The sequence below is a fragment of the Crocuta crocuta genome, unplaced genomic scaffold (genome assembly GCF_008692635.1).
Source record: "Crocuta crocuta isolate KB4526 unplaced genomic scaffold, BGI_CrCroc_1.0 scaffold229, whole genome shotgun sequence".
NCBI classification, from domain to species: Eukaryota; Metazoa; Chordata; class Mammalia; order Carnivora; family Hyaenidae; genus Crocuta; species Crocuta crocuta.
The window spans coordinates 1,214,558-1,230,325 of record NW_027536464.1 but is presented as its reverse complement, the minus strand read 5'-3'; the positions used below and the strand labels follow the sequence as shown (position 1 = coordinate 1,230,325).

The 15,768-nt window shown below is 35.9% G+C and overlaps 1 protein-coding gene across 2 annotated transcripts in view; it reads left to right on the top strand.

The window, feature by feature from the left end:
* The window catches only part of ABCA12 (ATP binding cassette subfamily A member 12), a 174,355-nt gene that overhangs the window by 112,672 nt on the left and 45,915 nt on the right, over positions 1-15,768 (top strand). The window contains exons 21-27 of one of the 2 annotated variants that reach the window (XM_077748646.1): positions 2,014-2,193; positions 2,760-3,075; positions 6,148-6,262; positions 12,696-13,025; positions 14,119-14,188; positions 14,277-14,411; positions 15,312-15,458. In XM_077748646.1, the coding sequence (XP_077604772.1) occupies positions 2,014-2,193; positions 2,760-3,075; positions 6,148-6,262; positions 12,696-13,025; positions 14,119-14,188; positions 14,277-14,411; positions 15,312-15,458 (1,293 nt within the window). Of the gene's footprint in view, positions 1-2,013; positions 2,194-2,759; positions 3,076-6,147; positions 6,263-12,695; positions 13,026-14,118; positions 14,189-14,276; positions 14,412-15,311; positions 15,468-15,768 lie in introns of both variants that reach the window. The other variant, XM_077748645.1, reaches the window with a different exon arrangement.

The window sequence follows — 15,768 nt, the reverse complement described above, 5'->3', positions numbered from 1 at the left end:
CAGTAAAATCCTGGACATACCTACCTGTCCTTTCCCCAGATCGTCTTATAATTACAGATAATAACAACTACTCACATACCCAGTGTCTGCAGTTAGTTTCAACAATTATATACTTCATGTACTCCTACAATCATTGGTCAGTTAGTAGGTTGCTAGAGGTAAGAGGACTTTTTTTTTTCAACTTGATGAAAAGCAAGTCCTTAAGGACAAAGGAAGATGAAATATTTCCAGCTACATTTAACATTTTATCTCTGCTGGCCTCAGTATCACTTTGACTAACCCAGAATGTAACTGGAAGAAATTACTGAGTTAGCAAAAGCAAAACAAAGGCAATGAAGAGACTCAAAAGAAAATAAACTTAAATCGGTATTCAAGGTTGGATCCTCTTCTCATGGTCATTTAAAAGGAACAGCGAAAGGGGATCAAAGGAAGCTGTCTGAACTTATGCATTCCCTCTGCCACATCCCCACCTTCAACCTAAGGGATGCAAGACATCTAATTCAGTCTGTGTCTGATGCACTGTTGCTATGCAACCACAAGTATGAGGAAGGGATTGAGAGCATCTGAATTTGGCTGCAGTAGAGCAAGTGCCCCTCCTCCTTGGTGCTCCTGGACAGAAGTGACGTAGTCTGTAAAATCAGTAGGGAGGAATTAGGCTCACATCTGTATTGTATATAATTGTATGCACTTTATGATAGTTGACTGAGTTTGATTAAAGAAAGATATTAGTGGATTTATTCTCTAAAAGTATCAATTGGGTAAGAAACCATTTGATCAAAATATCAGGAATATACTACAAAGTTCTATAAATTTTATCTTCCTAATATAGGACAGGAGTTCTAGAATTTAAAATGAGACTAAAATGAATGTAGCAGTAGAACTTGATGTTTGTGTAATTGTGTATGTAACTTAGTACCTGAGAGTTTATACAGTTTGAATTGGGGATGGGGCACTGACCTCATAGCTACTCTGATCCTGCCTGCCAGCATTTCTAAGGAATCCTTGGTGTTGTGTTGATTTCCAATGGCCGCTGGAGGCCACTGTTCAACCACAGTTTTACCCCTCCCCCACCGATGTCTATATCCAGGAAACCATTTCACTTTAAATTCTAATGAGAAATGCATTTAAGACGTTGCCCTCTGTGAGAAATTAAGTCTTACGTTGGAGTATGGAAGAGTCATGCTTTGGTTCTGTGAGGAGGGATTTATGATACAGCATTCTTGGTATTCATGATGATCAAGTCAGTGAAAATTTAATTGGCCTAGTGATTTATTAACTTGCAACTTCATATTTACCCTTTGTCTCGGTTGATTTCCTCATAAAGAATCATGAAATTGAAGAGCAATTAAACCCTCTTTCTTCCAAAGTAATTACCTAAAATAAAAACTTGATCATTTTGTCTAGATTAATACAGATATCAATAGACATAACTCACATAAGGTTTTAAATCAGTTTTAGAAAGTTGTTAACTGCATGGCATAGGTTCTCACAGTCTCCTAAGAAATGATTCTGTAGCACCACTTATTAAATGATATAGTTTATTTGTTCTACACACTCTACATAGATTTTCCTATGTTTAAGTTCTTATGTTCACATTCCCTGAACAAAGTAAGTGTTTCTGTTTATCAAAACTTTTATCACTAGTTTTCTTCCTGACTACATGTAGATATATATTTTTAATTATTCACCTTTAGTTATTGGTTACTTAAATTGTAGTAGAATGTACTTTTAAATTGGCTTGTACCATTCTTAGAACTTGGATCTACTCCATCAGTACTAGTTCAGCATTCTCTTCAGTGAATATTTGCACAACTGGACACATTTTCCCAGGTGCTATTAGCTATTTTTATTACTAGATATTTTTAGACCAAATTCTACAACTCCGTGTTATTCGTAATCTAGTATAATGATTATTACTTACCAAAAAGTCAGTATTTTGTCTCAGTACTATTAGAAACTTATAATACAACATTATCATGTGTTTTGTCTGTTTTGTTTTGTCCTTTTTTTTAGATATTTTAAGGCTGAAATTAGAAAACAGCATTGACCTCATCGATCATCTCAACACACTATCCTCCCTGACAGTAAATATTTCCTCCTGTGTATTATATGATCGTATTCAGGCAGCAAAAAGCATTGATGAAATGGAGAGAGAGGCCAAAAGGCTTTACAAAAGCAATGAACTCTTTGGAAGTAAGTGTCATTCTACTAGAGTTTGAGCTTCTCTTTGTACTAAAATTGGCCAAATTCTTCCCTCACCCCTTTCATCCAGAACTCAGAAGAGTAGTCTGGGGGTCACTGTCCCCTCTGATGTCCTTAGAAATGAGAACCTTTCATGTAGTAAACCAATGATATTGTCTGCAGAGACTTCAACAAATGTGTAATTTTGTTGGCGTGGTTAGAGTTAAGACTGAAATGGATTACATAGTTACAGGGTGAAGTTGAGTCCATCTTCAAAATCAGTCAAGATTATTCATCTTATTGTGTGTGTATATGTGTGTTTTAATTTTAGTAAGTGGGTTAGAGTGATCTATTTAATCTGGCCACTTAGTTTGTAATTATACTCTCAAACCCCTTCTTTGAACCTCTGAGGTTGTCACTTCCAATTAGCCATCTATCCTGTAAATTAGAAGTCTGAACTTACTGTCACATTACAAACTCAATTGCCTGTTTGGCTGCCCCCTAAGTGTACCCTCCAAACAATGAATAATATCAACCATAAAATAACCTTTCTGCTATTGTTTCCTTTTTATTTTTAGGTGTTATTTTTAAGCTTCCTTCTAACAGAAGCCTGCATAGAGGCTATGACTCTGAAAATGTCTCTCTTCCTCCTGTCATAAAATACACCATCCGCATGAGTCTCAAGACCGCACAGACCACAAGAAGCATAAGGACCAAGATTTGGGCCCCAGGCCCACACAACTCTCCGTCACATAACCAGATCTATGGCAGGGCTTTTGTTTACTTACAGGATAGTATTGAGAGAGCAATTGTTGAATTGCAGACTGGAAGGAACTCCCAGGAAATAGCAGTCCAGGTCCAAGCAATTCCATATCCCTGCTACATGAAAGACAAGTAAGTCTCTGTGGCTCTAGCCCTTTTGGATAGTCAGCCACTTTTTTGAAAACTCATTTCTACTTATTCATTTACATGTATCAAGTGAAAGAGATCTCTTTCACCACATTTTTGTCAAATGCTTGCTTCCAGGAGGGGGTCCACGGTACAGGGCACAGCCCCACTATAGCTGCTCATTGTTACCAACATGATGGTACAGTTCTTACCAAAGGATTCAAGTTTTCTTCATCATAACCCTTAGCTTTCCAGGGACTATGGTCCTTGAATTAGGAGACTTAGACTACAGACCTGAGTGTATCACTGCACGGTTTTGATGCCACCCACTCTCTATTGTTCTTCCCTTTCTCTAGTGAAAGGAGGGGGTTAAGCAAGACAATCTTAACCTTTCTTCCAAATCTCCAATTTTATTAAAAATCTATGAGTCCATGACCAATTTTAGGGAAAATGTTGATAGAGCCCATCACTGATTAACCCTCTAAGATAAATTTTATGCTATCTAACACTATGTTATGTTATGTACTGGCAGTCCACTTGCTAGAAATCCTTATCTAAAATGGTTTGCTAAATGAACAAAAAATATACAGATCATGTTTTAGACAATTGAATTTGGATGTTCAAGAAGTCTGCCAGTCGGGTAGCACTGGCTGGCTCCTCCATGCTGACCACAGTCAGCCTCATCCTCCTACATAAAAGCTTGAGGCTGAATATTACTTTAATGAAATTACACTTGTTAGTCAGCCCAGTTGCTGCAGTTTATATACAATTTAGATGGTTCAGGACATTTTTCCCCCCCTATCAATGCATCTGTCTACTTTGGCTGCTTCAAGAGCTGTAGATAAAATGAGGTGATGCAGCCCTTTGTGCAGCAACAATCCAGGGAGACAGATGAGGCTTCCACCAGTGGGTTGTCAAGGTTAGCTGCTTATTGTGGAGGCCAGTCAGTTCTCTGCAGCCCGAACTGTGTATGAACTGCATCGGCTTACATGAATAATAAAGACCTGGGGGTTCAATTAAAAGAACATTTCTTCTTATCTATTTTCCTGCTCATTTTCTCCTCTTGTAAATGTTGGTACCTAGGACCGTGGGTACCTGGATTTTCTTTTTAAGAATAAAAGTAACTGTAATCTGCATTCTTCATTGGGAGTGTGGTCATACTATCTTACATATACATGTCCACTCTTTATTGCATACGAAGTGCTTTCACATACATTATTTCCTCTGTTCACCCAACAACCTCAATACTAAGGTAAATGAGATCAGGTATCATCAACCATATTTTCCTGATGAAAAAAACTGAAATCCAGAAAGCATAAGTAATGTGTCTAAAGTTGTATAGCTGGTAACTCAGTGGTCTTTCGATTAGGAGACCAGCATTTTCTTTTTTATATTAAACCAAACCTAAACCAAACTAATCTTAAAATACACCATCACTGGAAGAAACATTATAGGGAATTTGTTATTAATGAATGAGGGCCTTAGCCTAATTCTAAAGCCAGAAACACCATTAGGGCTGGACCTGAACCAAGAGAAAATTCATTCAACAAATATTGTTTAAGTGCCTACCCCATGCCAGGCAGTTTCCCAGGAACCAAAAAAAATTGGATATGGTCCCCTCTCTCACTCTTCTTCTTGCCAAAACAAACAAACAACACATACACACAGAATGAAACAAACAACAACAACAACAACAACAAAAAAACACCCCTCATATCTTTGATGGTAATACACTTCTGATGCTAAAGTGATCATGAATGATGGTGATTTCATGTTCCATTAATATTTGCATTTTATATGAGGAACTTGAAGGTAGTCTCTTAGCCTTATAGATTAAAAGGGGAATCGCCTTGGTGTCTTTCTCTAAGTGAAAATGTCAGTGCAGCCTACTACAGAAAGTAGATCAATTTAGAGTTCCCCTCATTGAAGACTACTCATTTGCCCATAGAAAGGTGAGTAATGTCAGAGCATTATTCTCAAAGTATGGTCCCTGGACCAGCAACATCAACATTAGCTGGGAGATTGTTTAAAATGCAAATTCCTTATCCCACCCCAGATATAATAGATCAGAAGGGCGAGGCTCAGAAATCCATGGTTTAGTAAGCCCTTCAGGTGACTGTGATCCATGGTTAACTTTGAGAAACAGTGCATTAGAACTTTCTGGTATCATGGGCAGCCCACGGAGGAATATACGTGGAGCCTAATGAAGTCTTCCAGTGACTGCCTAGTTTAACACATTATCAGAAAAGACATTTCTATACTGTTTATGAAACATCTCCTGGAGCATTATTTTGAGGAATCCAACTTCTTTGTTTACGTTTTAAATTGAATGCTTTGAGTTTTATTTTATTTCGTGTTGGGGAATTTAGCTTAATAATAACTATGAGCATCCAAAGAGTAGATAAATACAGTAATTTGGGATGATATAGCTTTTAGCTAGATAAACCAATCATCATCTAATTTTAAATCTGCCTTTTAGATAAGAAGTTAGTTTAGACAGAAGGGTTTTGAGCCCTGAAATTATATCTATGTAATAATTATTTTCCTAGACAGGACATACTCAAACACACTCTCAACAATATGGTAATTTTATCCAACAATCCAGAGACTTTTTTTACTTTTGCAACATTATAGCAAGAAAATCAAGGGCTTACTGTTAAGTCAGCTTCACACTTCATAAATAAAGGAATAATATTAATGACAACTCTCAATTTCTTTTTTTTTTAAATATATTTTTATTTATTTCTAGGAGAGAGAGAGAGAGAGACAGCATGAGCAGGGGAGGGTCAGAGAGAGAGGGAGTCACAGACTCTGAAATAGGCTCCAGGCTCTGAGCTGGCAGTCAGCACAGAGCCCGACGTGGGGCTCGAACCCACGAACCGCGAGATCATGACCCAAGCAAAAGTCGGACGCTTAACCGACTAAGCCACCCAGGCGCCCCGACAACTCTCAATTTCAAAGCAAGATTATAATTTGACTGTGAAAGGGAATGTGTTTCTTATATATCACAGTCTGCACAGATGATATTTATTAGGGTCACTGAATTTTTGTGTTTTTTTTGTTTCTGTTTTTTTGCAGCTTCCTAACCAGTGTCTCTTATTCTCTTCCAATTGTGCTCATGGTTGCCTGGGTTGTATTTATAGCTGCATTTGTAAAAAAGCTTGTTTATGAGAAAGATCTCCGGCTTCATGAGGTATGTCGAGAACCTCTTCTTATTATGAATAAAATCTAGTATAATAATTACTGTGATTTTCATCATGTCTATACAGAATCAGAAAGCCTGACCCATACCTCATGAATTAAAAAGAAAAACATTTTATGAATCATAAAGGCAGCTGATATGGCAATATTTTGTTTTAAAAAACTACACAGAAGTCATTTAAGAAGTGCCTCTAAAAAACAAAATATAAATTCTGAGTAAAATCTGAGTACACTTATAATACTAAGAGTAATTTTTGCCCACGAAATTCCTATAGGAAGTTTAAATAATAACAGTAATAACTAGTAAGGCAGGAAGATTGTCGGCATGGTAACTAAATGAGTCCAAATGAATTTAGATATAGATATATAGACGTAGACACAGACATAGTCATAGACAGACAGATGGCTTGTTTCAGCTCTCAGTAAGCAAATTCTCTTTCCAGTATGCCCTGTCTTCTTCAATTATCTTCTATCTTCCACTGACTCATGATTTATAGAGACTAAGAATTCCATGTTATGCTACTGACTAGGTTAATAATAAAATGATGAAAGACAAGACCTGGGATGTAAAGCATGATCTCTTCTTGAGCGTGTTGCCCATCATTATTTCCAGATCCAAAATAGCTTACTTCTTTTTAGAATTTGTGAAAAAGTGCTGTGTGATTTGGGGATTGTATTGGAATAAAAATTATTTCATCTGCATATCCTGTAATGAGTCCATCCCTACATTCAGTGAGTGAAAAGAAAGCAGGAACATCTCAAAACTGGGGCACGGTAATTATCGCAAGGCCTGGCTCACAATCTGAAATAATGAGGTTAGAGTAACTTGTTAGTCCACTTGTGCTTTTCAGACTTACTTTGCCAATGCTTCCAGGCAATTGATTATTTCTCCTTACAAGGTACAAATTACTGATTCGTGTTTTTGTTAGCTCAGCATCAGGCTTCCAGGGGTGTTCTAGAGTTTGAACCTATACTTCTTACCTTTTCTATTTGAATTCTGGTTGATCCTTACAGCTGCATTTTTTTGTATTTCAATTACAATTTGCTAAGCTTCTCATCAACTGGTTTGAGCCTTGTTGTATTCAGAACTGTGTGTGATGGTTTCTTAATTCCAATTTAGAAAGTGTGTGTGTGTGTGTGTGTGTGTGTGTGTGTGTGTGTGTGTATGTGTGTGTATGTTCATTCAAGTTAGTTAACATACAGTGTAGTCTTGGCTTCAGGAGCAGAACCCAGTGATTCATCTCTTACATAGGACACCTAGTGCTCATCCCAAAAAGTGCCCTAATGCTTGTCACCTATTTAACTCATTCCCCTCGTTTACCCTCTCCTCTAGCAACCCTCGAGTTTGCATTTAGGAGTCTCTTATGGTTTGTGTCCCTCTCTGTTTTTATCTTATTTTCCCTTCCCTTCCCCTATGTTCATCTGTTGAGTTTCTCAAATTCCACATATGAGTGAAATCATATGATATCTTTTTCTGACTTCTTTCACTTAGCATAATATGCTCCAGTTCCATCCACATAGTTGCAAATGGCAAGATTTCATTCTCTTTCATTGCCAAGTAGTTTTCTATTGTGTGTGTATATATATATGTATATATATACATATATACATATGCCACATATATATATATACACATATGTGTGTGTGCCACATTTCTATTGTGTGGCGTATATATATGTGCCACATCTTTATCCATTCATCAGGCAGTGAACATTTGGGCTCTTTCCATAATTTGGCTATTGTTGATAGCATTTCTATAAACATTGGGGTGCCTGTGCCCCTTCAAATGAACATTTTTATGTCCTTTGTTTTTATGTCCTTTGGGAAACTTGAATCCATGTCCTAAACCAGAATTTTGGTTGGAGCCCCTACCTTACATTTCTCTTTCAGTTTCCTGGTACTCAGAAGTGAATCTTCACAGATTAAAGGAAAACTGTAAAGTAGAAAATTGTGATAGATACTGAGTTCTTTTGTACTTCAAAATAAATACCTATCTTATAGATAGAATTTGTGGTAGAAACACAGTAGATATAAGTGTGTGTATTATATATATTATTATGTATTATGTGTATATAATTTTGTGTTCGAAGATTGTGCTTTTTTAATGTATCTATAGATGTCACCAAAAAAATCAAAGCATAATGAAGAATTCTTTCCCAATTGAAGAAAGACGTAGTTTTTAATGGGAAACTGGTTTCTATTTGGTAGCTTTGTGTCTTCATTTTGCATGCATCTACTTTCAAAATTTAACTACTTGATCTTGGGGGGTCACAGTCATACAGTGGAAGATCACTGAGCTTGGAATCAGAGAATCAGGCTTTGAGTTTTCCAGTTCTTATTTACTTGGGCCCAATCCCTTAAACTCTCTAAGTCTTACTATCTAGACCTAATTCAGCACATACTTCCAGAATGTGGCTCTCACACTGCCACAATAAGAAATGCATTCACTTATCCATATTTTATCAATTCTAAGGTAACACTTTTTTTTCTTTGTATCTTAATACCTCTGAAATTGGGATGTATTTGATAGGGTAACATTATTGAATTGGTATTGATTTTTCTTTCTTGGTGCCATATAAAAATAATGGCATGTCTTAAAATCAGTGGCGTCCAAAATTCAAAAGGAATGCCATCTATTTGTGAGATGAATTGATGGAAGAAATTGATTGAATGAGGGCCTCTTGCTCAATGCCTCCTGGTCAGCCTTCCTTGACTGCTCATGGTTCTAATCTTATGTCCTTCCTGTTTAGAGACAAAGAAGCTGAGCCCAGTGAGAGGTGACTTGGTGAAAACTGCACAGCTTGTTAGTTGTCCATCTGGGGCTGGAACTCAAGTGTCTTGACTTTCAACAAATCCTTTTCCACATCATAGCTGCTTTCCCTCTTATCTTATTTTGGTAGTATAGACACTTAAGGACTTTTGATAATGATGATGGAAAGTCTCCTAGGTTACCAGAGATTCAAAATCATGTTTTAATATCATCATTTTAATATTCACTAAGTACTAAAGCTTTAATTCCCTATGTCCTTCTCATTCCAATTAAATAAAAAAAGGTTAAAAAGTACTTTTTTCCTTCTGTAATTGTTCTTAAATCTGGGCAAAAAAAAACCTAGTTAGTTGCTATTTCATTGAAGCCACTAAATCCTTGACCTTGATATGATATGATACGACTCTGGTGAGTTTAACTTGTTAAAGGAATTAGTACAAATATTAATGCCCAATAAGTTTGTCGATGAGATTAAGACTAGTTAAAAAAAAAAAACAAAAAAACACAACTATTTTGAAATGCCTGCAGTTTTGTTCTGTGTTCCTTGCTTTTAAAAATTAAAATATTAAAGCTGTACAAAAACTGATTTACAGCACACAGAGAAGTACTTTTCCACCTTATTTTCTTGATTTATGGGTTAGCTTCATCTATCTAATCCAACCTAAGTCATTTAAGGGGATTTCAGTGCTTACATTCAGCTGGAGACAAAACTTTGGAGTTGTTCATGCTCAGTTCAGATAGGTAATCTAAAATATCTGTGGTCTGGAGAGACGATACCAAGAATTATGCAAGGGGTTTTAGTACTTTGGTGCTTCGCTTTAAACAGTTTTTATGCCTTCTTCATAAACACTATCCATCACAGTAGTGGAATTGGGAACGCTTCAAGTAGTGATCACAGTACCCTTTATATCTTACTAAAAAACAATAATCCAAATATCTATTGTTAAGAAAAAAAATTTAATTGAGGTAGAAAATGTTACCATTCCTTATAAATTAGTGCTTGACATTCTTGTTGAATTGAATGAAGACTTTGCTGCCAAGTAAATATAGGAGTCTTTGCAATTTCTTTTCCTCAGAGCATTAAATGTCAATCCCTGTGCATAAGGTTCTCTTGAATGTGGCAACACATTTACCCAAAATCTTACCAAATCTCCTCTCTATTTTCTGCCATCCACTGGAGCAAACTCTGACCACTATGTACAAGGGTTTTCCTTGAGCAACAGGTTATCAAATACTGATGAATTGCTTCAGGCAGGTTTGGAAGGCTTGAGACAAGTGACTCTTTGATTGCAAAGCTGGCACCTGACATATGTCACTCTGAGGATCAACTAATGACATCCAGGAAAGCATAGCCAGACATTCTCTGTGGGCCATCCTCCATCAGCGGGTTTGGTCTTATTTATTATAACCAAGTTGGCAGTGAATCTGGATAATTTATGGATGAATTACATGCTCTCATTGCTCTTTCTCTTTATGAATAACAGCTGTTCTCCTCATGGCACAAAATCCTGAAGTTTAACGTTGAAGTTTCATGCTAGAATGTTAAGTAGTGAACACTTTTGGAAGCACCTAGCTCAGTCTGTTTCAGTAGGAAGCAATGATCACCCTCCAACTTTTACCAACTCTTGAGAATAGGAATCTGTTCTCAAATATTGAAAATTTCAAAATTACAATGATAAACACCTTTGGTCCTGGTCTTTGGGTTTGCCAGATTATCTTTTAATAAGGCTATGAGTGGAGAATTCTCTAGTTATAAAAATGTTTTATACTGCTGCTATCAATTGTTGGGAAAGGAAAACATATTTACACACACCAAAGTCAGCTTTATTTCATGTCCTAGATATTTTGTATTCACTTTGTGAAATATATTGACATTGTCTCCTACTAATATACATTGCTATTGGGGAAAAATATTTCTCACATAGGTCACATGAAATTAGGTGGTGGATATCAGCTCTAGAGTAGTTGTATGGGTCCCATAACTCCCCAGTTAATTATAAACTCAGTAAAACCTCAAAATACAAATAAGAAAGGCAAATGAAAGAGCTAACATATCATAATCATAATGGAACAGGCAAGTGTCTCTGAAATGCAGTCATCAAATACATAACATAGTAATTTTCTCAAATGGGTTGGGGTACAGAGAAAATATTTCGAAAATAAAACCTCTGAGGTATTTTTTCACACCGAAATGTAATTTTGTTTTCAATGAGATACGTAGTAAATGAAGGAAGCCTTCCATAGTACATCTTCGCTCCATGCTGATTTTTTTTTTTTTTTTTTACTTTGACCCACACTTCCATTCCTATGGAAACATAAGTTAAATCTTTACTGCAAAGGGCAGGAGGGTCTGCGAGGAGGGAAGCAGTAAGGAGGGGGGAGGGTGAAGAAGAGGGCAAAGTTAAGAGAAAAAGTCACAGGCTTTTTTCTCAGTGGTGATTAGCTTAAGGCCCACAGCTTAGACTGTTGGCAGTCAGGTAGCTGTTTCCGTGGCAACAAGAGGAGCAGCAGAGTTATCAAAATGTGATAAGTTACAAAGGCAGAAAGTAAAATTCACTATTTTGCGTGTAGAGTAAAAGATTCAGCAACGTTCCTTTTTCTTTTCCTAGACAAGTTAGGTTTAAAGAAAGAGGACATTGAAAATCCTTGATTTTACCTGAAATACTAGATTATAAAGCTTTAGTGGAGCATTTCTTTTGTTCTTTTTTTAAAAAATGGACTGTTGATTCATAAGCTTAGCATTAATCATGTATTGTTAAAACTAGAAACCAGGGTATGCAGGTTCCCACAAAGTGCAACATGTCACCGAATTTGAGACAGCCAAGATCCAGGGGGCTTTAGAGCTTTCAGAATCCCTTTGAGTTAATGCTCAAACATATCATGCTCATCTGTTTTTCTACCTTGGTGGAATGCCTTGGCCTCTAGGGATGTCACTGAGTTATTAAGGAATCTAAATTGAGAGAGAATAAATCTCAAATACATGAGTTCATTTTGGGTGCATGAATGTCTTTTTGGCAGACAAAGGTGACAGACCTGACCTAGACGACCGGTGATCTTAAGGATGGGGAAGCTATGCCAAAAGGCAGAAAGTCTCCCTTCAATGTTTCCATGTTTTAAATCTTAGGAATCAGGTTCATTCTATTTCTCTCAAGAGCCTGAATACTGATTGTGCCGTCCATCCATGTTTAGATTTTTTTAATGGAGTTGTCCTATCTCAGTCCCTATACTGAATTTGAAATAAACTATGTATTTCCACCTGCTTGAAATATTCATGCCTGCACAAATATCAAATTCATGTTGTAAAATTCTGCAGAAGACACCATAAATTTTGATAATCTATTCTAAATTAATTTAATCTGGGTACATCAGTTAGATATCAGATATAAAATGAAATTGGAAAAAAAAAAGAACCTTACCATCCAAATCATCCATTATATTGGGAAACTCTGAAAGCATGTGATTTAAATTGGGCCGATATAAATGGTCATATTAATTGTACATAGCAAGCATGGAGAAATCTTTGACTTATGAAAATCATTAAGATGCCTAGTTCCATATATATGAAGAGTCTCATAGGTATTTTGGCATGGTGCACAAATAATTGCTATTTGAATGAATATCAGCTCAAAAAGTAGCTAATGCCTTTTCCTTTTCACAGTACATGAAGATGATGGGTGTGGACTCCTGCAGCCACTTTTTTGCCTGGCTTATAGAGAGTGTTGGATTTTTACTGGTTACCATCGTCATCCTCATCATTATACTGAAGTTTGGCAATATTCTTCCTAAAACAAATGGGTTCATTTTGTTCCTGTATTTTTCGGACTACAGCTTCTCAGTCATTGCCATGAGCTATCTTATCAGCGTCTTCTTCAACAACACCAACATTGCAGCCCTTATTGGAAGTCTCATCTACATCATTGCCTTTTTCCCTTTTATTGTTCTGATTACAGTTGAGGATGAGTTGAGTTATGTAGTAAAAGTATTCATGGTGAGTCAACTGTCACAACTGAATGGCTAGTGTGTGATAAGAATTGGTTCTTTTTATGTTTTTAGACTCTCAAACTCCAAGTTCATTTATCTAAATTGAAAAGTTCTGTGATTGCAAAATAAGCTTAACTGTTCTAATATTTTTTTCTATATCATTGAGTACTGTACAAGCAGAAGACAAAATGAAACTTTCCCCCACAGTTTTTAAAACCATAGTATGTAATGCTGTTAAGAAATAATTTCTGAAGAAAGAATAATCTTTTAAAAATAATCATTTTAAAGATCATCACAAATTCTGACTTCTTTTCTGGTCCAACTCCTTAAGTATCTTAAAGCTTTTATTACTGGAATTATTCTCATATGTGAATAATCTTCATGGTTTTTGTAAATACAATATAACTTATAGACATAAATACAAATGCACTGACAGCATATAATCAATTTTGAATTCTTCTCTGCCTTTTCAATTTAAAAGTATTGGATTAATTTAAGAATTACAATGAAATTATTAAGAATAGTTTGAAATTGGGAAAACAGAAAAATAAATCTCTTTGAGAGTCATATTGAAACTTTGGTGTTTAAGGAAATAGAAAGTGTTAAATAACTTCCATTTAATATTGACTACTTTGGGTTAAAGCAACATTAAATTTGTAATTTGTTGCACTGTAAGTATTCAATCAGTTCATATTTATGTATATTGTAATTTATAGTACTTCTGTTACCTGTAATCAATGTATGAATTGAAAATATCTCCTGGCTCCTAACAGGTGATTTGGTTTCAGTCCTAACATTGCATTACCCTGTAATTACCTATTTTATAAATTTCTGAGCAACATTTACTAAGTTCAGATACATGTTTTGGATTTTTGACAAATATTTTCCAAGTTATAATTTACCTGCTTTGTTTTCGGCTGTTCCCTCTCCTCTTTCTTCAGAGTGGTAGGCGTGCTTGGTAAAGGACCCCTGCATTTTTAAGTATGCTTAGGGAGTTAGTGTCAATTTAATCTATATAAGTACCCAAAATTTTAAGTATGTTTAGATCCCTCTTGCACAAAACTTATAAGAACTATCACTGCTGTTTCATTTCTTCACAGAGTCTGCTGTCCCCAACAGCATTCAGTTATGCAAGTCAATACATTGCCAGATATGAGGAGCAGGGCATCGGTAGGCTCACTTCCTTTAAAACTAGATTTTATCATTCACAGCTGCAATACATCTCACAGAAGAATAAATACATGTGTTTACTTTTTAGGTCTTCAGTGGGAAAATATGTACAGTTCCCCGGTTCAGGATGACACCACCTCCTTTGGCTGGCTCTGCTGTCTAATCCTAGCTGACTCTTTCATTTATTTTCTTATTGCTTGGTATGTCAGGAATGTGTTTCCAGGTATGAACATACTTCCTACAGATATATTTTTATAGTTTTCATACTTATACATCAGCTAATATATATTTTCTAATATTTGATGTGCCATATATAGTCTCAAAACCAAAAAAAAAAACACTACAAACTTAAATCCCAAAACTAACCAGAATTTTCCAGGATGAGATAATGTACTGGTGAATTCCTTCTCTGATGTTCCTTTAAAGGATGGAGTGAATTAAGAAGCATGGAATCCAGCCTTTCCAGATGGGTACATGAGACGGGATAAAGAAAAAACCAAGTCTCCTAACTCTAAGGAGGATTTACCAAATTCTAATGGAAAACACTAGTTGGATCTCCTATCCTAGGTCTCAAGTCGTCATCACTTTTAACATGCTTGGGAGCTTTTCCATTCAGCCTTACTGATATTTGTGCATTTCCTGGTGTTCTAGAACAAAAGAGTATTGTTCCATTTACATAAAATTCCTATAAAAGACAAGTGTGTAGAGACAGAAAGCAAATCAGTGATTGTCTAGAACTTGGGGTGGGACCAGGAGTTATCCGTACATGGGCAGGATAACACTTTTTGAAGCTATAGGATATTCGAATAATCCATAGATTGTGGTGATGTTTGCACAACTTCATATATTTACTAAAAATCATCTACATCTACACTTACTATGATGAGTAAATTTTATGGCATGTAATTATACCTCAGTGAAGTTATTTTTTTTAAAGAAAAAGAGAGGCTATTTTTTTTTTTTTGCTTTACATTGGAAACTGAGACTATGACTTAATTTGATATAGATAACAAAGAAAAGAAAATACTTTCTGAACCATGTATAATAATGTTCTGTTGATTAGCTTCTGATGCTTAATGTTAATCAACTAATACTTACTCTTCCTAATGCATTTTTATCACAGGTACCTATGGCATGGCAGCTCCATGGTATTTTCCAGTCCTCCCTTCCTACTGGAAGGAGCGACTAGGATGTACAGACATGAAGCATGAGAAAAGCAATGGCCTTATGTTTACTAACATCATGATGCAGAACACCATACCATCTGCCAGTAAGACAAGTAGGTCAACAACAAGTATTATTATGACAGAAGTGATATAAAAATTTACATGACTAGTGATTTTAATTATGTTTTTCTAAATGGTAAAATTATAATCCTTTTAGTCATGGATGAATATGTCCACACATATGTGTTTAGACTCTTATGGAGATTAAATTGTGGCTTTTTCTGGGCTCATTAGCTCAGTTGGTTAGCATATGGCACTAATTAGGCCAAGATTGTAGATCCCTTTGTGGTCCAGTTAGGTTCACACAAAGAAAAATTTTGTTCCTTGGCCACAGTTTACACCCCTAACTCCAAC